Source organism: Neopsephotus bourkii, unplaced genomic scaffold (genome assembly GCF_033783945.1).
Source record: "Neopsephotus bourkii isolate Nb327-2 ecotype Australia unplaced genomic scaffold, CSIRO-AGI_Nbou_v1 NB_1825, whole genome shotgun sequence".
Classification (NCBI taxonomy): Eukaryota; Metazoa; Chordata; class Aves; order Psittaciformes; family Psittacidae; genus Neopsephotus; species Neopsephotus bourkii.
Window position 1 is genome coordinate 8,521,908 of NW_026902298.1, and position 20,664 is coordinate 8,542,571.

Below are 20,664 nucleotides of genomic sequence, written 5' to 3' on the forward strand. Positions count from 1 at the left end.
TTAAGGTCCCTTCCAACACAAACCATTCCATGATTCTATTACCTTTTATATGGCCGAGCGTCACAGAATTGCCTTGGCCTCCTTGATCTCTCTGTAGCTGTCACTCCTCTGATCTAGGTGGTTCATGGACCTGCCTTCTCCCTTTGCTCGAGGTCTGTGAGCTTTTAGGGAAGCACTGTTGTTCTTTGCTACAGGCTGTTCTACACTTACTGACTTCACTCCCTTGCTTGGGAATAAGGGGAAGGAGTTCCATAGCGTGTCTGCTCCTGCTGTAGAAGGGGTTCAGCACCGGGTGAGGGCTAATTCTGGTTTCCTTTTACAAATGCATACTGCTGCTTTCCACTCAAGGGGAAATAGGGGTGTAATTTACACAGTTAAAAGCAGCCCCCTCCCGCGAGCTGCCGCGTTTTGACAGAAAACCTTAAATTTCAACTGCAGAGACACCCCTGTGTGGGGCCGGTCCTGCCGCTGCCCCTCAGCCCCACCGGCAGAAGGCCCGCACCGCGCCCCCCCCTCAGCCGGGGCCGGGCGGTTCTTTGGTCCCTGAACCGGCAGCGGAACCCTTGGCGCGGGCTGCGGCTGCGGCGGAGCGGGCGGGCGCTGCACCGGGGGTGCTGAGGCAGCGGCATGGCGGAGAGGCGGCAGCGGGCCCGTGTGCAAGGCGGCTGGGCCGGCGCCGCGGCGGGCAAGGCCCGGAGCGCGGGTACGGAGCGGAGCGGCACCGGGCTGTGGTGAGCGGGGCCCGGACTCGGAGCTGTTGCATTGACGAAGCGGGTCCGGCCTGTAGGGAAGCGCTGCGGTTGCGTTGAGCCACTGGTGCTGGGCGCGGTGTGGGCCCGGGAGGAAAGTAACCGGTGAAGCCGGAAAAGCCTCTACAAGGCCGGGTGGAAGTTTGGGTCGTTTTGTTCGCCGAGCAGAAAATCGGCGTGGTTCGTGTGTGCGAGTGCCGGGATAGGGAGCTCTGGAGGTGTCTGAGCGCGGTGTCACGGAGCAGGGCCCCGGCTCTGTGAGGCAGCTGATGGTCAGGGGTTCAGACACAGCGTTTAAGTGATTTCTTTTGCTGGAGGAATCAGGTTTGGGTTGGCAGGGGCCTTAAAGCTCATCCAGTTCCAACCCCCTGCCACTGGCAGGGACACCTTCCATTAGAGCAGCTTGCTCCAAGCCCCTGTGTCCAACCTGGCCTTGAACACTGTCAGGGTTGGGGCAGCCACAGCTTCTCTGGGCACCCTGTGCCAGCGCCTCAGCACCCTCACAGTAAAGAACTTCTTCCTTATATCCAATCTAAACTTCCCCTGTTTTAAGTTTGAACCCATCACCCCTTGTCCTATCACTACAGTCCCTAATGAAGAGTCCCTCCCCAGCATCTCTATAGCTCCCCTTCAGATACTGGAAGGCTGCTATGAGGTCTCCATGCAGCCTTTTATTCTCCAGGCTGAACAGCCCCAACTTTCTCAGCCTGTCTTCATACAGGAGGTGCTCCAGTCCCCTGATCATCCTTGTGGCCTCCTCTGGACTTGTTCCAACAGTTCCATGTCCTTTTTATGTTGAGGACACCAGAACTGAACACAATACTCCAGGTGAGGTCTCACAAGAGCAGAGTAGAGGGGCAGGATCACCTCCTTGGACCTGCTGGTCACGCTCCTTTTGATGCAGCCCAAGTGTAGGCCCTTGCACTTGGCGTGGTTGTGTGTAAATAAAACACATAAAATGATCTGCCTGAGTTGCTTTTCTGTACTTTCTCCCTAGTTTCAAAATCTTGTTGTAACGAGTGTTTTTCCCAGAGAAGCACCTTTTTCTTACCTATAGAAACCTCAAAAAACCCCATAGAGGGGTTTAGCTGCTGGGAAAGATTTCTGCTGGCATGTGATAGGTGTTCATGGTAGAACTGGAAGTTTCTATATGCATCCTTTCTGATAAGATGATGATTTCATTTTTGCTTATAAAGAACATACATATATAATCTATATATACATTAAACTTCCAGTTTCTGTGCAACTTGAATTTTTATGTAATGTGGTTTTGGCTGTGACCAGAGTCTCTGCCAAGCAGAGAATACTTCAGAGAATGGTTCCACAAGTTCTTCCAAACTGTAGTTTTTTTTTGTATGGTGCAATTATGTTTCATGGGATCCTCTTGTTTCATTTTCCTCTTCTCTTTAGCATCCAAGGCACCTGTTGCCAGCAACCTTGCCCCTGCAGACACCAGACCAGCATGGGTGAGGAAAGATCAGCCTCCCACTCAGAAGCAGTTTGTATTTGAAAAGCCATCAGAGGTAAAAAGTACATCGTAACAAGCGTAACCTGGTCTTTATTAAACTACAAATGATAGGAATCATCACACTTTGAGGTTATAGTTTCATGTTTAAAAGCTATTTAAAGCTCAGCTGAGCTCAACTTTGAGTTTCTACCAAGCAGTTTGCAACTGCCTTACATATATGCAAACAGAAAGTTACATCCCCTTGTTTTAGCCTCAGCCTTTGTGTTTTCATTATGTACCTGTTCATAACTACTGTTTTTCAGAGAGCCAAAAGAATATGTTATCCTAAATATTCAGGATGATGCAAGGATTTGAACTTTTTGTTTTTTTCTCTCAGTTGGGATATCTGTCTTATTTGTTACAGGGGAGGAGCATGGTTTTTTTTTATAGACACGGTGTTTGAAAGGCTCTCTACTTGGCCTGGAAGGATTGTAGATGGTCTGAGAAGATTCTCTTTTCCCTGTGGCAGGGCTTTGGTATCTATATAGATCTGTAATTTGACCCTCTTGCTTGCTTGACTCGGAAGCTCCTGCATTTCAGCACTGAGCTCAGAGAAGAGAAGTGTAGATGCCTAAAACAACCACAATCATAATCCAGGCTGGATTAAACTGCTGTGCTTGGTTTTTGTTCTAACAAAACCCAGCTATCTCAATCTGTGCAGACAAGTGTCAGCTCTTGATGTCTGCTCTGTCACATGTTTTGCTCATTGGCTGAGGCCTGGGATTTGTTTATCCCTCCTATAACTGCTCTAGATTTTTACTTCCAAATGTAAGGATAAGATTTTGGGGGTTTATGGTTGATAAATAGCAAGTATTGTAATGATCCAAGTAACTTAGAAATTAATGTCCTTTAGGGGGCAGTTGATTATTAAAAATCACTGGAGGAATAGCTGCATTTAGGAGTTTCTGGGGCATAGAGGGAGTCATTGAGACATGACTGCTTACCAAGCGTCCAGAGGTATGTTTTTCTCACTTGACATCAGTATGCAGCTACATAGAGTCACTAGAGATGGCAGATAGTTCTGTTTGACTAGAACATGCCAGGTACTATGTTTAATTTTTAATATTCACCATCTATTGTCTTGTTCCCTTTCAGGTAGAGCGCAGAGTTCCTGAAGCAGGTGTGATAGAGTGAGTATGCTGCTAACTTAACTGGCTTTTGTTGGTTTTCTGTCTTGTGAATCAGTGGGAATCTACTGGGAATTCCTTCTCCACTTAGCCACTGCCATGCCTGTGGAAGAAATGTCAGTAGATAATGTGGACTTTCAGCCCTTTTATCCTGAACTGAGTTTGTAATGAGGAGAGTCTGTGTGTAAATGAGTTTTTATAGATTTAGTGTAGCTTTATAAGCCAGGAAGAACAAACAGTTGTACATTCTGGATCAACAGAGCTGCAGATATGTCTCTTTTGGTTGGCAGTACATGTTTTCATAGAACAGTCCCTGTGTAAATTATGCTGGAGATTACTGTTATCCAGGAATACAGCTGGTATGGCAACTCAAGCAGCACTTCCTTTGAAGGTTGGAAAAGTAGCTGCTAGTAAGTGTCGTAGTGAAGCTATTCATAGATCACTTACCCTTTGTGTTGAAACGAGGATCATCTCAGAATAGCTTTGTCATGAAGTGTGACAGTGTGGTGTATGGTTAAGTTACAGACTTTGGAAATGAAATTTGGCTCAGTTTAGTTATCTTTAGGTAGAGTTCTCTCACTCAGTGTGACTACAAACACAAACGTAGTGGTCAGGGTGCAGTCTTGTATGGTTGTGTCCTTTAGATTCCCCATGGCAGCCCTCATTTACTTGTCTCTAGCACCCTAAAACTCTGTATTGAGCCTTTGGTGAAATGAGAGTGAGAGGCAGGAAGTACACACAAACTCATTTGCTTCCTCAACACCCCCCTTGCTGCATTACTCTGATCCTTTCCCTTTCTCCTCTCCCCTCCCCTCCTGTCCACAGAAAATTATCCATAGGCCAGGCTTACAACAATTCTAGCCCATGCTGCTCGGTGTAAGATGATTTCTTATTGTCAGTCCATCTAATACCTCTTTCCTTTCTACATTCTCAGCAAGGCTGGTGTGTATGAGCTCAGCAAAGTACCAACTGGCATTTCTAGGTAAGTGGGTGAAACCTGGTTGCTATTGCAGGAGGATGTGGTGATACTCATCTTTCTGAAGCCTAATCTGTAGTGTTTTGACTCCAGCAGGTGCACATTGCCCTTTCTGTGTGTATTCTGTTTAGACTACTTTTGGAGTTACTCTGAGTATGAGCTTAACGTTCAGGGTGTACTGCATCTAGTGTTCTTGTCCAGAATAAGGAGAAGGAGCTCTGTCCATATGTTTTAACTCAGAGTAAGTTGCTGCTTGAAATTTGGATCAGAGTTTCTTTATTAGGAAGTGCCTGATGTCTGTGTTGTGTTGTTAAGAGATACCAAAGCCTTTCAGCTATAAATTGAAATTGTTTTAAATTAATCTAACAAAAGCATTTAATTTCAGGCAGAGTTGGTAACTTTAGGGTTGTCCCTTTTGCTTGCATGCTATGCCTTAATTATTTCAGCTTCAGAACACTTCAGAACAAAACCTACTTGTTCTGTGATTCCTCCTAACTAAAATGCACTTCATTTTACCTTGCTGACTTAGCTGCAATATCAGTATTAATCCTTTTCTCCTGAATTTGATAGATTTTAATAATAGTGGAAAAAACACCAAGGATATAGTAACTTTTTATGCACTTATTTCAAAGCTTTCATCTTGGTTTCTTCTCAAGCTGCAAATAAACTTTTATAGCAATTTGAAAAGTAAAAGCTTTGACCAGTTGGAAAGAGTAAGATCAAGAGGCAGCTGGGTTATTCTGTCATTTCTGGAGTTTGTTTTCATAATATATTGTTGGAATATATACATTTCTGGGAAGTTAATAATGATTTTAGTACTTTTAGTATGTATCCTTACTGTAATGTCTTTGAAGCACTGAATACATGTGAGAGTAAACTCCTGTCAGTGCCATTCCTACTCTGCAGCCTACCACAGTGGCTGGAACTTTTGAGTGCTGCGGTTAGTATAGCCAAAATACACATATGGAAATGTAAAAATAAGGAAGGTTAACTACTCCAAGGTTCTTGTGCTTGGAAAAGAGAGAGTAGGATGGCAGTAGTGAGTAGCATGGAGATGGTGAATAAAGGGCAATTATTTATTTATGTTGATTTGTAGTACCATAATCAGGGCTATCTGATTATCTCTTCATCAGGAACTGTAGTGATGGGACAAGGGGCAATAGGTTCAGGTTTTAACAGAGGAAGTTTAGGTTAGATCTTAGGCACAAATTCTTCCCTGTGAGGGTGCTGAGGTGCTGGCACAGGTTAGGGTTAGGGTTCTCTGTTAGGGGTATTTCCAGCTAAGTGACCCTGATCAGAGGGCTGGAGCATCTCTCCTATAGAGCCAGGCTGAGAGAGCTGGGCTGGTTCAGCCTGGACAAGAAAATGCTCCTTAAGGGGAGACCTTAGAGCAGCTCCAGTGCCCAAAGGGGCTGCAGGAAGCCTGGAGAGGGGCTTGGAACAAGGGCCTGTAGGGACAGGCCAAGGGGAATGGCTTTAACCTGCCAGAGGGGAGACTGAGCTGAGCTCTTAGGCAGAAGCTCTTCCCTGTGAGGGTGCTGAGGCGCTGGCACAGGGTGCCCAGAGCAGCTGTGGCTGCCCCATCCCTGGCAGTGTTCAAGGGCAGGTTGGACACAGGGGCTTGGAGCAACCTGCTCTAGTGTGAGGGTGGTGAGGCACTGGAACAGGTTGCCCAAAGAAGTTGTGGATGCTCCATCCCTGGCAGTGTTCAAGGCCAGGCTCGACAGAGCCTTGGGGGTCATGGTTTAGTGTGAGTTGTCCCTGACTATGGCAAGGGACTGGAACTGGATGATCTTAAGGTCCTTTCCAACCCAAACTATTCTATGATTCTATGATTCTAATTTATCAGATGTGAAGTAAATAACAAGCAGAAGAAAGCCATTTTTCACACAGTATATGGCTGATAGTGAGACTCGTCTGTTGGTGGTGTCATAGGTTTTTATATGTTTTAAAAAGCAATTAGAAGTGTTCGGTGAGGGGAAGAGTCATCAGGACCTCCTGCTACCATCTGTTCTTTACTTCATACCTGGTTTTGGCTGTGGTCAGAAATAGATACTGGGCTTTGCCTTTTCATCTGATGCATTGGAGCCCTTCTTAGCTGCTTTGGGGGTCCGGGAAAACAGAATATGTTATCATAGCATCTCTATAAATGTATATTCCTTCCGTCTTTTCTTTATCTTTTTCTTCCTTAGGATTCATTTGATTCCTGGCTTTATTGACTCAGAACAAGCAGACTGGATGTTTGAACAGCTCCTCCAAGACATACCCTGGGGTCAGCGAACTCACATCAAACAGGGTAAGGAGTGTGGAGACCAACTTTTCAGGTCATTCCAGGCCACTTCCATACCAAAATCTATGCATTATTTATCACTGGTTTTCGGTTCACATATTACCACTCCTACACATTTCCTTCTAGGTTTTTGATGTGCATCTGAGGAGTACTGCTGCTTATTTTTCACTCTTAGCACCATGTTGCTATTGCCAATTAAATAAGTCTTTCCAAATTAAAATTGTCTGTCTTAAAAATCTTTACATTTTACTACCTCTCTCCTGTCATCTCCAGTTCTTTTTCCCACTCTTTTTTCAGATGAAGCCTGTACTCTCCATCCCTTCATACTGTCTCACAGTGATGTTACAAAAACTGTGTTCTTTGAGGTTTCTGTCACCAGGAATAGCTTTTGCCTCTCTCACTTAAAATCCCAGCAGAGCAGGTTTCTTTTCCCTTGTCTTTGCTTATTAGGTGCAGTATGCAGGAAGTGAAGAGGCTGCTATTCTGGATTTGTTCACTAAGGGGCACCTGTTACAGCTACATTTCTCTTCAGTCAGGAAAGGATGTAAGATAATGTATCAGAGTTGTTAGTGGACAAGGCTGGGAAATGTCTTCAACATCTGTATTTACATCAATATCTGCTTTCAATAAAGGTACCATATAATAGAGAATATTACCTGTGAATCATGAGAAATAGCTACCAAGATAGTCTTTTCAGAAGTTGAAAGTACTTTTAACTTGATTTCTATTACACAGCAGAGCACACAAATATATTTGGCCTACAAGGATTTTGGGGAGGGACTCTTCATTAGGGACTGTAGTGATAAGACTAGGGGTGATGGATTTAAACTGAAACAGGTGAAATTCACGTTAGATATAAGGAGAAGTTCTTTACTGTCAGGGTGGTGAGGCACTGGAATGGATTGCCCAGGAGGCTCCATCTCTGGCGGTGTTCAACGCCAGGTTGGATGGGGCCTTGGGTGACGTGGTCTGGGGTGAGGTGTCCCTGCCCATGGTAGGGGGGTTGGAACCTAGGGATCTTAAGGTCCTTTCCAACCCAAACCATTCTATGATTTGACAAAATATTACTTGTCCAACCTTGCTGATTCTGCTTCTGTAATGCCCATTGGTGCTGCAGTCCTTCCAACTTTATCTTTTCATCATCTGTCAGTTTTCAGGTCTTTTGATAAGGCAACTGAGAAAGTTTTCCTGTTTTTCATTGTTTAGATGTATCTTTTGAGGAACCAAGGCTTACCTCCTGGTATGGGGAACTTCCTTACACGTACTCCAGGATAACAATGCAGCCAAACCCAAATGTACGTATATATTTACAGTTTTCTTCTGTTATTATCTATGGAGAAATCCTTTCCAAAGATTCAGACACAAAAAGTCCCTCTATCTTCTATTTTTATCTGGAGTATTAGCATTTCATTTGTAATCAGTAACAGATTCTAGTGGACCGTGGACAACTTCATAAAACGAGTGTTAATGAGTGGGTTGGCTGAGAATGACATGATTTAGTAGCTCAACACTGGCAAAAGGAAGTTATCAGTCCAGAGTTTAAAGTTCTGCTTTTGAGTTATTGTAACTTTGGACAAAACTCCGAATTGTTCTGTGTGACCTACTCAATGCACATCTGTAAGGGAGGGCTTCTGCCTAAGAGCTCATCTCAATCTCCCCTCTGGCAGGTTAAAGCCATTCCCCTTGGCCTGTCCCTGCAGGCCCTTGTCCAAAGCCCCTCTCCAGGTTTCCTGCAGCCCCTTCAGGCACTGGAGCTGATCTAAGGTCTCCCCTTCAGGAGCCTTCTCTTCTCCAGGCTGACCCAGCCCAGCTCTCAGCCTGGTGCCAGAGCAGAGGCGTTCCAGCCCTCTGATCAGGGTCATTTATCTAGAAATACACCTAACAGAGAAAGATGGTATGTTGAGGCTCCTGCAGTGTATCCAATAGGTTATAAACCCTTTAAACAATGGGTAAGCATTGTAGGAAGGTGGTGCAGACTCAGTTATTAGAGGTGGATACTAGGATGTAGTTCCTGCTGCTTGTTCCTTCTGCCAGTGAAGCACTGGGAGATTTGGAATCAGTTCTTTATCCTCTCTTGTTCATTTGATCTTTTTTTTTGCTTATATAACAGACAAAAATTCTGGCCTACATTGGCTTTGGCTTTTCTTCTTTTATATGTACTTATGTAGTACTTAAATGCACTCTGACAGATGAAAGTCGTGATGTAGGTTTGTAACATTAAACAACGATTCACTGCACTTGACTTGCACAGGAATGTGCAGAGCTGCTGGGGGCCATGGGCACAGCAAGATGTTAGCAGAGGGAAGGATGAAATCCAGGACTTGTGACATTGGTTTTGAGAACCACTGAATGTCAGAGTCTAAACCCCAAGAGCTGGTGAGTTGGGCTGAAGGAGCAGCAGAGTGGGGACAGAGGGCTATGCTGTGACAGTGTTAGGCAAACTGTTGTCTCTTGTTCTGTGACAACACATGCAGCAATTGAGATCATTTAGTCACTGACTGCAACTTTCTGGATGTGCTGTGCCCACCAGCAAAGGCCAAGTAACTCAGATGTTATCAGATCCCTGTGTTAAACTCCTTTAACTTGGCCATCAGGGTGAAAAGCCAGGTATGCATGGAAGACTTGCACACCTTTTGTGTTAGTTATGAACTCCCAATGTTTATCCATGGTCAGTTCAAGCAGGTTTTACTCTATGGACTTTCTCACCTTTCAGTTACTTGAGGTGGCTGGCTATGTTACTTACTACAAGTGGCAGACTGGCTTCATAGCTTTAAGAGATGATGTAGTATTGAGTGATAGGTAACATGCATGTTTTGCAGACAGCCTGTTCTTCAACTGTTCTGAAAATGTGATCAGAATTATTTGGGGGCACTTGTTTGGTTTCAAGTCTGTTGTGATTAAAGTACAGTATATTTTGTTTTCCCCTTATGTTCATATGTTACCTGCTGCTGGCCTGTTTTCTCTGTATTTACCCTACTCCTGCTGTGCTGATTACAGTGGCATCCTCTGCTGACCATGCTGAAGGAGCGCATTGAAGAGTTCACTGGCTACACCTTCAACTCTCTTCTATGCAACCTCTACAGAAATGAGAAGGACAGTGTAGACTGGCACAGTGATGATGAGCCATCACTAGGAAAAAATCCTGTCATTGCCTCACTCAGCTTTGGTGCTACCCGGACCTTTGAGATGAGGAAGAAACCCTCCCCTGTGAGTGTTCATATCACATTGAGAGAGCAATATAGTTACTAAATATGTTTAGCATTTTCACCCTGGTTAGAGAACTTAATTATTAAAAGTGTTTAATAGTAGTTAATAAAAGCACAACTTGTAAAGTTCTGTGGACTAAGCATAGGGATCAGAAATCTATTGCATGGAATGTGATGTCTTGAGGAGGATGGGAATGGGACCACTCTAATAATGTGCAGTGAAGTTGCAACCTGGGCACTCTTCTGCCCAAATAAGGGCCTTTTGTGTTACTTAAAATGCAATCAGTGATGATAGAAAGGGACTTTCACTGTGTAAATGAACCAAAGAATTGATACCATTTTCTTCATCACTGTGCAATGCATAGTGTAGCTGGGATGAAAAGTAGCTCTGACTGCTCTTGTAAGTAAAAATCCTCTTAATAATATTTGCATTTTGGCTTGTGTGTGTTCAGATTGAGAGTGAGTGAAGGAAAGAGCATGTTTCTTTTCCCTAAAATATTGAGAATACAGAGGAATTGTCTGAGCAGCCAGGGATCAGGTAAGGAAAGATAAGGCCCTGACAGGATTAAAGCTGGCCAGGGACAGTAAGGCAGTAAGAAAAGCTGCCATAAGCACATTGAGGATAAAAGAAAGTCCAGGGAGAATGTGGGCTCAATGTCAGGGCAGTCCCATGCACAATTACAGTCTGAGCAGAAACTGGATTAAGAGCATCCCTGAGGAGAAGGACTTGGTCGTGCCAGTTGATGAGAAGCTCAACATGATTCAGCAGTGAATGCTTGCAACCCAGAAAGCCGACCTTATCCTGGGCTGCATCAAAAGGACTGTGAGCAGTAGGTCAAGGGAGTTGATTCTCCCCCTTGGCTGCATTCTAGTAAGACACCACACACACACACACACACACACACACCCCCGCAGTCCTGTGTTCAGCTCTGTGGCAACAGCACAAGAAGGATGTGGAGCTGTTGGAGGAAGTCCAGAGGAGGTCATGGAGATGCTGTGAGGGCTGGGACAGCTCTGCTCTGGAGCCAGGTTGAGAGAGCTGGGCTGGGTCAGCCTGGAAAAGAGAAGGCTCTGAAGGGGAGACCTTAGAGCAGCTCCAGTGCCTAAAGGGGCTACAGGAAACTTGGAGAGGGGCTTTGGACAAGGACCTGTAGGGACAGGACAAGGGCAATGGCTTTAACCTGCTAGAGGGGAGATTTAGATAACTGTCGCATCTTACTTCACAGGCTAAACAGAGATCTTTACTTTGATAAGGAGACGTGTGTGGAACATCCTTCCAGGAATTACTTGGCAATTTAATAGAGAATACTCTTTCTAGATAAAATGCTATGTTTGGGAATGCTGTGTTTACAAGTCAACTAAAACCTTAGATTTTGCAATTGGTATTTATCCAAGTAAAGGAATCAAGTCACACATTCATGTGTTGTGAATACAGGCCTCATTTTAGGGTATCCTGCTTCAGGTGTCTTTTCTGCGTGTGTAGGCTTTGAGCATGTTGGGACAAAGCTTGCTGTCTGCTTATAGTGCTATTTATTCTGAGTAAGTAATGCAGAAGGGTGACGATTATCAGCCTATTGGATAAATGTATGCTGACAAACTGAAGTCTGCCCATCCAGAGTCACCTTGGTAAGCTAGTTGTGAACAGAAAATGTCAGAATTTGATCCAGAAAACAAATAATCTGTATTTTTTGCCACTTCTCTAAGTTGTAAATTATGTTGTCTGAAATGAATGTAATCCCTGAGCATGAGATCACATAACCATTGCATTATGTCAGCGGGCATCAGTGCATTATGTCACTGGGCAAAGCATGAGTAAGTATGCTGTGATGATAACACAATGTCAGGTGGAAAGCTCAGTTCCTCTGGGAAACTGTAATTGGTGCTTAGATTAACTTCTACATGTGTACATGTGTTCCCCTTCGATTTATCAGGATCAAAGCCACCTAGGTTTCAGTATAAACTTTGCAGTTTCCCTCTTAAAAATCAAACCCAGTTCTTGAACAAGATGTCTTTTTGTTCTGGTTTCTATTTTCTGTGAAGACACCACTATGAGCAAAAGGGGAAATTCAGTCTGTGCCATTCATAACTCACTGCCTTCTTTGATCTGTACAGCATGATTTCTTCCCTTTTCTTTCTAAGATTGGTGATTTTCCACAGATGTATCCTTCAAGCTCTCCTCATTTTATTTCTTCAGTGCCTCTGACCTGATCTTTCTGCATCTTCCTACCTATGAAGTGTATTCCTTTTGCAAGTGTGATATACTTGTTCCTAAGGTATGATCCCCATGCGCAAAGTGATCTTTGAATGAATTACTATTAACTGCATCTTGTGCCTGAGGGAATTCATACTTAATGTTCACATGGCACACATTGTGTCTTTGCACAGTCCCAAAGCCTGCAATTTTCAGAGAGCATCCTATGACACTCCATGCTTTGCCAAGTGGGAGTTACAACAGGCTCTGATGGAAATTACAACCTTTCAAGCCATACCACCAAAGAAGTGATTTTCATACTCCATTGTAATGTAGCATTCTCCCTTTTATTAAGAGAGAGTTCAATGTAGATATTTGATGATGACTTTGTTCAAAAGCAAGTTAGAGGAAGAGGAATGTACTCTAGGGAAAAGGGATTTGGATTAACAGTCATCACAGGCAGCAAGGCTCTCCCTGGTTTGTAGTCTGCCTGTATCAGTACATAGGGTTTTCCACAATTAAGTTTTCATTAAGGAGAAAAAGAGAAAGAAAATCCTTATGCCCCCAAAATTAAACCTTTTTGAGGGCCAGCATTCTAGTATTTCAAATTCTAGAGTTTCAAAGGCCTTAATTTTCTTCTGTTCATGTGCTTTTAAGTGTTTTGAGATGAAAGATGAAAAGATACAGTGAAAATACAAGACGAAAAATACCATGATAGAAGCTCACTGTGAATAAATGCTACTGGGAAAAAAGAGAACTAAAGTGACTGCCTGTGTGTGATCATGTTCTGGGTACAAAACAGCATGTACCACAAGTCAGGTAATGCCTTGTAGGGCTATTGGAGAACACCAGAGCAGAGTGTTCAGAGACTTCTTGTCATGTTGCAATTACTTTCCATATTATATCTTGAAGTGAAGTTATTAGAGAATAAAATCCTCTTTCCCTAACTGCAAAGACAATCAGTACTATTGATTGGTTGGTTTTTGTTAGTTAAGTGCCACTGAGTTTGTTCAGTGGTGAGGGGAAGGAAAGGTTCAGTCCTTTGTTCTTCTTTTTGGTGAATGCTGTACTGGATGAGTAAGTGTTCATCATATAGTAGGTGGTAAAGGCGTATAGAGACGTATGTAACCTATTTGAATCTGCATCAACAAGCATCCCTTGTAAATAAGTAGAAATAATTCTTACTCAGATCTCAGCCTTATCTGTGTGAAACAAGCTACAAATACATTTCGGGAGTTAAAATGCCCACTGGAATTAAGGAGATTTCATGGAAATGAACATGATACCAGAAACTCTACCCCCTGGAGTTGTTCTTTTTTAGCATTCTTTCTTCTACATACTGCCTTTTGTGTTTATTTGGAGCAGTTGTGTGGTTGTAGCTGATGTTTTGCCTTTGCTTTAAATGGTTTCAGGGGATTTTTGGATGCTTGCTTGGTGGATCCAAGTCTTCAGTGAAGTTATCTGGTTTGCTTTAAATGGTTTCTAGGTTTTTTTGGATGCTTGCTTGGTAGATCCAAGCCTTCAGTGAAGTTATCTGGCTCCTTTTATTTTCTGCTTCTAGTAAATTACTTAAACTTTTTATTGCCTATTTGTTCCCCCCCCCCCCCCATCACTGTAGCTCCTGCCTACACTGAAACCAAAAGATGAATGCTTTGGTTTAGAGCTGTGATTCATACACAATCCACACTCAGTGTATTGGTTTAGTCAATAAGTCCTCTCTCGTGCTTGCCCGCAGCATGTGTCACCACTGCATCGTGACCTTGGCCTGTTCTTCACTTGGCCTCAGGTCCCATGTCCCACTTGTACATGACTTAGTTGTCCTGCTCTACAGGTATTGATTTCACTTAGATGAAAAATTGGATCTTTAGGATACAGTCTCACTGCCATTTGTAGTGTTACTTACTCTGCTCAACTCAACCAATGCCAGGTTATCTCATGAGGTCTTTCTGGAAGCTGAATGTGAAATGTTAGTTGTCCCTGCCCATGGCAGGGGGGTTGGAACTTGATGATCTTAAGGTCCTTTCCAACCCTAACTATTCTATGATTCTGTGATTCTATGATATTTAGTGTCTCACTGAGCTCCTACATCCCACTGGAAGTTGCTCTCTAACAAAGGTCTAGATATATGTAAGGACACCATAAGGTGTAGTTGTGCAATGAAGTGCTGTGTGAACTGTGGAAGGAGTTAGGAAGCCAGCTGTCAGGTTGCCCTTCTTCCATCTGTAACCAAGGAAACTGGTGAGTGCTGGGAAGGGAGGGAGTTTCACAAGTGTGTTAGATAATAACAGGATGTTCATGATGTTCTAAGAATCAGCCTTCAGATGGGTCTGTCCTTCAAATGAAACGCTAAACCACTCTGTCCATGAGTAGCTGTTCTAGCAGAAGTTAAAGATCTTTCAGTTCTTTTGCAAACAGCAGAAAAATAACCCTTCATGTCCCAACAGGCCTAATTTAAGATGAACATGGGAATATATGGAGCACAGTAGAAAGAGAGGCCTGGATCAGGATTAAATTTTCAGATTGGCATCAAGGAGACTTGCAGACAGCAGTGGCTGCAGAGGAGGAGGCGTTTTCTGCCAATATTGGCAGGACTTGAGCAGTTACAGACAAGCAGAGAGGAAGATGTGAATGCTTTAGAGCTGGCTTGCAGGCTGCTAGGTCAGCTGCAGAAAGGCTGGGGGAGTTTAAAGATAGTCCTGTGTAGGCAGGGAAGTGGATTACGTGGGGAAAGGGCAATATAACTGATACTCATTCTTACAGAATCCATAAAGAAAAGCTGCAGTGAGGATTTCATCAGAGGCAGTGAGAATAAACAGGTAAAAATGCAGAAGTATTGATTGATGAGACCACTTTGTTGTGGAGCAGGGTGTTCCCACAGCTGAGGGTGGAGGAATAAACTGGAAAAGAGGGCTACAAGCAAGAAGGAAGTCTGAAAAATAAATTAGAAGTTTAGTAAGGGGAATTTTCTTGGTAGTAGGTAAAGCAGAAGACTGGGAGCCAGCATTCTCCATGAAGGCAGCTGACTTTAGCCTTTGAAACTTAATTTTGCATCATTTGCATGTATAACCTCATTATTTTACATTCTACAGGATGTTTCCATTTACTTTTCCTTATAATAACACTATCCAGAACCCACTTCCTGCTGCTATCTCAATGTGCTTGCCTGAGACCTAAGAAACAAGCTTAGGTGATTTATACTAGATATTTTCTCTTTCTTAACCTTCTTGATTTTGATACCATGTTAAGAAAAACTAACCTTGATGGGATCCAGGAATGCATACAAATTTTATAATAACAGCTTCCCATCAACTAATGCTGACCTTTCCTCACGTATCTAACATAGCTACTTGAATTAAGCATAAAAAAGAAGTTTTAACCAGTGTACTTGGATAGTGTAAAGTTTGGATTGTATTCGATGTGCAACTCAAGATTCTCAAATACTAAGCAGAACAGTTGCGTTACTAGACCTGTTCTTGGAAGCATCTGGTTTTGTAATACATATACAGAGTTATGAATTGACCATATAAGTTACCTGATGCATTTCTTTCAGTGGTTGTTACCAGTATTTAAAGAAAAACAGGTATTTTCGTCTTTAGATATCAAGAATAAATTTCTTTCATAAACTTGATGTCTCAAACTCAGCTGAGCTTTCTGTATGTCTGACATCAGCTCTAGAGATAAGAGTTCTGGAATGAAATTGGATGGACAGTATTGGTAACAACATCTAAGACAGGAAAACCTGTTTGTCTGACTTTGCCAACTCTGCAAAACCAACTGACATCAAAATCTCTTCTTCTAAGTAAAACTAAGCTCAGAGATGTCACATTTTAACCAGAAGGTAACTGTTTTTCCATCCTGACTTTCTAAGACAATAGGATGTTTTCTTCTACATCATTTATCCTTTTTAATCAAGATGAGCAAGAGATAAAAATAAGTCCACTCTTCATCCACAAACTGGAATGATGTAATCCTGTGAAATAGGAAACAGCCATGCAATGGTATTTCTCTGCCTTTCATCACCAGTCATGTTTATAATGCCTGTTTTTGAGGGTTTTTTTCCTTGTTTCCTCTGAAGTTTAAGAGAACATTTTTGGCATTCTACCTTACATTTCATAGAGCAACATAAATGGCTAATAATTCTAGGAGCTTAAAAGTATGTTTTGCATTGTCCTTACAAAGAATATCTATTACAAGTGGTTCTGACTGCTTCCAGCACTCCCTGATTCCAAAGGCTTAGTGAGCTTAATCACTGGCACAGCCCTGGGCCTTTGGCTATCCCCAGGAAATGCACAAATACTGAATAGCCAGCCAGTGCTGCCATTTGCACCAGCAGTATTGAATAGCCTTGCTCTGTCACACTGCGACTTGTGAACAGAAAGGGTAATGGTGTGAAAAAAGAGTGAATTACATCAAGTGGTGCTTTATATTATCAGGAATTGATTTGATCCCAGCTGAGCTCTTTTGCATTTTAGAGGATTCACGGTCATCTTTCTATCTGCGTCTCTTATACACACACACACTCCCAGCTCTGAAAATCGTAGAATCATAGAATGATTTGGGTTGGAAAGGACCTTAAGATCATCCAGTTCCAACCCCCTGCCATGGCCAGGGACACCTCACACTAAACCATGACACCCAAGGCTCTGTCCAGCCTGGCCTTGAACACTGCCAGGGATGGAGCATTCACAGCTTCTTTGGGCAACCTGTTCTGGTGCCTCAGCACCCGCACAGTAAAGAACTTCTTCCTTACATCTAACCTGAACTTCCCCTCTTTCAGTTTGAACCTGTTATCCCTTGCCCTATCCCTATGGTTTAAGTCCAGGACATAATTCGCCCAGTAGCTGATACTTCACCTCCTTATTGTGAGCTTTTCAGCAAGCCATGAACTATAAAAAAGACAAACCTGTATGAAGTTTGGCCACTGCACAGTTAAACTTAGCTAACTTAGTTAAGTAGTTAGTGTCTGTGCTTTGAAAGAGTTGTGCTTCATCTGAAGACTTAACAAGTTCCCTAATTATTTACCTCTATTTGAGCAGTCTGTTTTGTTCAGTGATGATACAATTTAAGACAACTTGTTTTATGAGGAAGAGGAAATTTCTTTGGATAGGAAAAGTTCTTCATCTAACAGATGATAATAACAGATAATGTCCAAACCATGACAAATTCCTAACAGGAGGAAGACGTGTATTTTTGATGAAGTAGTAAACTGTTGGGATGAGGGTGGCTATGGCAGAATGATGTCTCCATACACAACTATTTATTCCATGAGTGGATCTTTCCAAAAGGTTTGCAGCCTTTGCACTGGATGTAGGAACCTGTTGAACTTAACCTGTATTTTACAGGTAGTGAGATGCAATGGCTTCTTTCATCTTGAAAATGCTCAGCTCCTGAACTCTTTATGAAATAAGGTGACAGAGAGGTTTAGTTAGACTTCTTGATCTTTTAAGAACTCCCTTTCCTCTTCTCCCACCACAGCTTTGTAAGCTCTGCTATAGAGGGCTGGTTTCCTACCAAATGCACTTGCCTGCTTCTTCAGTGTCTAATGTTTCTCTTTAGGAAGAGAATGGAGACTATACTTATGTAGAAAGACTAAAAATCCCACTTGATCATGGGACTCTACTGATGATGGAAGGAGCTACCCAGGAGGACTGGCAGGTAAGAACTCCTTGACACAGTGCTTTACTTGCAATGCAGTTTTCTCAATATGCATGAGGCACTCCCATAGAGGTATGGGACATTCTGCTTCCAGTGACACAGTTGTTTCCCAGCCCATTAATACTTCTGTCAGAGCACCCACATAAACAGTGGGTTCTCTTTCAAGTCCTAAGTGATGTAATGGGAGTCAGCTCAGAAGTTCCAGCACTGAAGTTCAGCAATGAAGGTTGCAGCCTGCTGCTGGAAAGAGCAAAATCACTCTAGGAACTTGGAATATAGAAAAGTTGCAATTTAATTTAACAAGTCTACAATAATCTATAAGGATCTTTTGTCTTCAGTGGCTCTGAGCAGTCAGAACATGAAGCTTTTGCTTTACTGAAATGTTAATAAAAAGCCATCACAAGAAATGAAGGGGTTTTACCTGGTTTGATTACCTGTATTTTAAATACACAAGCTCATGATTTGTTTGTTTGTTTTTCCCTAATCTCACTTCACAGCATCGGGTGCCTAAGGAATATCATTCTAGAGATGCAAGGATCAACTTGACCTTTAGGATGATTTATCCAGAACCTGATGGAGTTTGGAAGTGAAGAAACACTTTGGGCATTGTTGGATGTAAACCCATAGCAGGGCCAGGACATCAGATCACTACAGACTTAAAGGAAGCCTTACAGGAACAGAGTTCTTTCAAATACCTGACGGGGAGAAGAAATGGTATTGTGAAGATGTGTGACAATCAAAAGCTGCCTGTGTTATGTGGACAGTGCTGTTTTGTTTTCAGAAGTGATAGGATATTAAATCACAGGCTTGAAGTTCATTTGCAATGATCATTCTTAAAAGAACACAAAGCTCATGAAAGATCTGAGAGCTACCAACTGGAGCAGAAAGGTTCAGTGGGCAATTTTGCACCTTCTCTTGTCTTCCCTTTACGCCAGCTAGTAATCTGTGTTCTAAGTAACAACAAGACAGGATTCTTTTATGTAAAGCCAGCTGTATATGCTGTGTGTACAGAAATAAGAAAGCTGTATTACACATTTCAACAAGGGGTAGGGCATTGCTTTGTATTTGTGGGTTACAAAGTCTTTTCCAGTGAAGCAGTCAGTTTCATTATTTATATGACTACTTGAATTATAGTGGTATCCAGTGGAACAGAGGCTCAAGGCTCCCTTCTGCTGTGCACTCTGTGGTCAGGCTTTACTGTAAACTGTTTGTCCAGGTACACAAAACAAAGGCAAACAATGGAGGCACCTTAGCCATGAGCCTTATCAGCAGGTTAAAGTTGCCTGTAGCTTGAGCATTAACAGTCCTTCTCCATCCCTGCTGGCTTAAAACTGCTACCTCTGTGTCACAGGCAGGGAAAGAGACACAAAGAAAACATCACTTGCAGAGTTTGCTGATCAATTCTTAGTCTCTTTCCTGGTTTTATTTATAGCACAGCTAAGGTGTAGCTTCCAGTGATTTCAGGTGGGACAGGACATGTCAGCATCTCTAAAAATTAGTCTGGTGCTGCCAGATTTGATACCCAGAAGAACCGGTCCAAAGATTTGGACCCAGATTATTGTCATCACCATGTAAGTCAGTTGCAAAGCTACACCGAGTATAGTAGCAATCAGGTGCAGCACTCATCCTGGTGCTACTGCTCTTAGGTTAATGCATATTGCATTAAAGAATATTACTTGGAGTGTTATCTCTCAAACCTGTGCTGTTACAGAGAAGCAGCAGCTCAGACCTGATTCTAGGTTGGCTGGAGTTAGTTGGCCTGCCCTAGATAAGTCTCACCAGATGACTGCCCTACACATGTTAAGTCAGTTATATTGCCTACATGGTGAAGTTCTCACTGCAGCTAAGTGGTATCCACTATACTGGATCAAAAGGTTTGGTATGTCTTCATTTTCTGCCTGAAGCAGGATCTAAGCATGGGTCAATACTCCATGCCTTGTTGTTAAAGCATTGTCCCTCATCAATGCAAGAAAAAGTTGGTGTGTAGAAAATGTCTGTATTTCCTTAACCGGTGTTTGCTGTAGTTTAAAATTGTGGTTTGCTGAGAGCAGCCAAGTTATCAATACTTAGTTATGCCTTTATTTTAATGTTATTGATGACTGTGATGAGCCGTTTCAATCCCTGTGCTCTGAAATTGGGCAGAATCATTTTCTTTGTGTATCAAAAGACTCCAGAAGCAGCTTCTCTACGTAAAGCACCATGCACCTTTTGAAACAGTTTATTCTAAAATGAATGAATTATATTAGAAGGCTTACTTTGTTATCTGGGAATGTCTCACTTTCATCTCAGTTTGTATAGAAATACGGTTTTGGACTATATGTAATGTTAATTCGTTGCTTTTTTAAGCTAAGGTATGGGCTCTGTGGTGTATCTATCTCCTGAGAACTGGTGTTGAAGGAGTCAGATGCTTCTTCCATGTTTACTTTCTTTGGGTAGCTGGAGCTTTGTGTGCATTCATGCATGTGTGCCCAGCTCTGGCAGTCCTGACAGTGTCCTTGTCCATAACCAAGGGACAGTGCTGATTTCTCCAGGTATTCTGACAAGACAACACTTTAACCTTTATGGGTTCATCCAATATACATTTATTTACACTGTATTAAGAGCAGTCATGCTGCAAGAATGAGTAGGAGATGGGGACTAAATGGAAACATTAAACCCCCAAACCTCAACTGCAACTGGGTTGAATTCATTGAAGCTATGGTACTTAATGGGGTAGTAGGGCCCTGGAGGCTGATACTGTTGCAGAAGAGCAGTGTTTCATTTAACTTTCTCACTTTCAATGTAGAATGTTGGCAAATTGTGGTTTAGTTGCTTTACTTCCTGTGATCTGGGAGAAGACCAAGGTTTCCTCCCCAGTAATAAAGTGATTTGTAGGGAAATGCTATATCCCATGGAGCTCTCTTGGTGATAACTTCTGTTGCTGGTGTCTGCTGTGTTCTGCTCATTCATGTGTCAACTGTGCT

General features: G+C 42.7%; 1 protein-coding gene across 2 annotated transcripts; it reads left to right on the forward strand.

Annotated features, from left to right (window-relative positions):
- Positions 1-569: 569 nt before the first annotated feature.
- Positions 570-20,574, forward strand: ALKBH3 (alkB homolog 3, alpha-ketoglutarate dependent dioxygenase). Of its 2 annotated transcripts, none has more exons than XM_061343610.1 (9): positions 570-703; positions 2,160-2,272; positions 3,352-3,386; positions 4,318-4,365; positions 6,552-6,655; positions 7,856-7,944; positions 9,647-9,856; positions 17,603-17,701; positions 18,199-20,574. In XM_061343610.1, the coding sequence occupies exons 1-9, from the start codon at positions 628-630 to the stop codon at positions 18,289-18,291; spliced, it is 867 nt and encodes a 288-aa protein (XP_061199594.1). In that variant the 5' UTR covers positions 570-627; the 3' UTR covers positions 18,292-20,574. The 2 variants fall into 2 exon arrangements, 1 of the variants encoding a protein (XP_061199594.1); XR_009723941.1 differs by lacking the exon at positions 18,199-20,574 and adding an exon at positions 12,704-12,865 and having other exon boundaries at positions 590-703.
- The last annotated feature ends 90 nt before the right edge of the window (positions 20,575-20,664 follow it).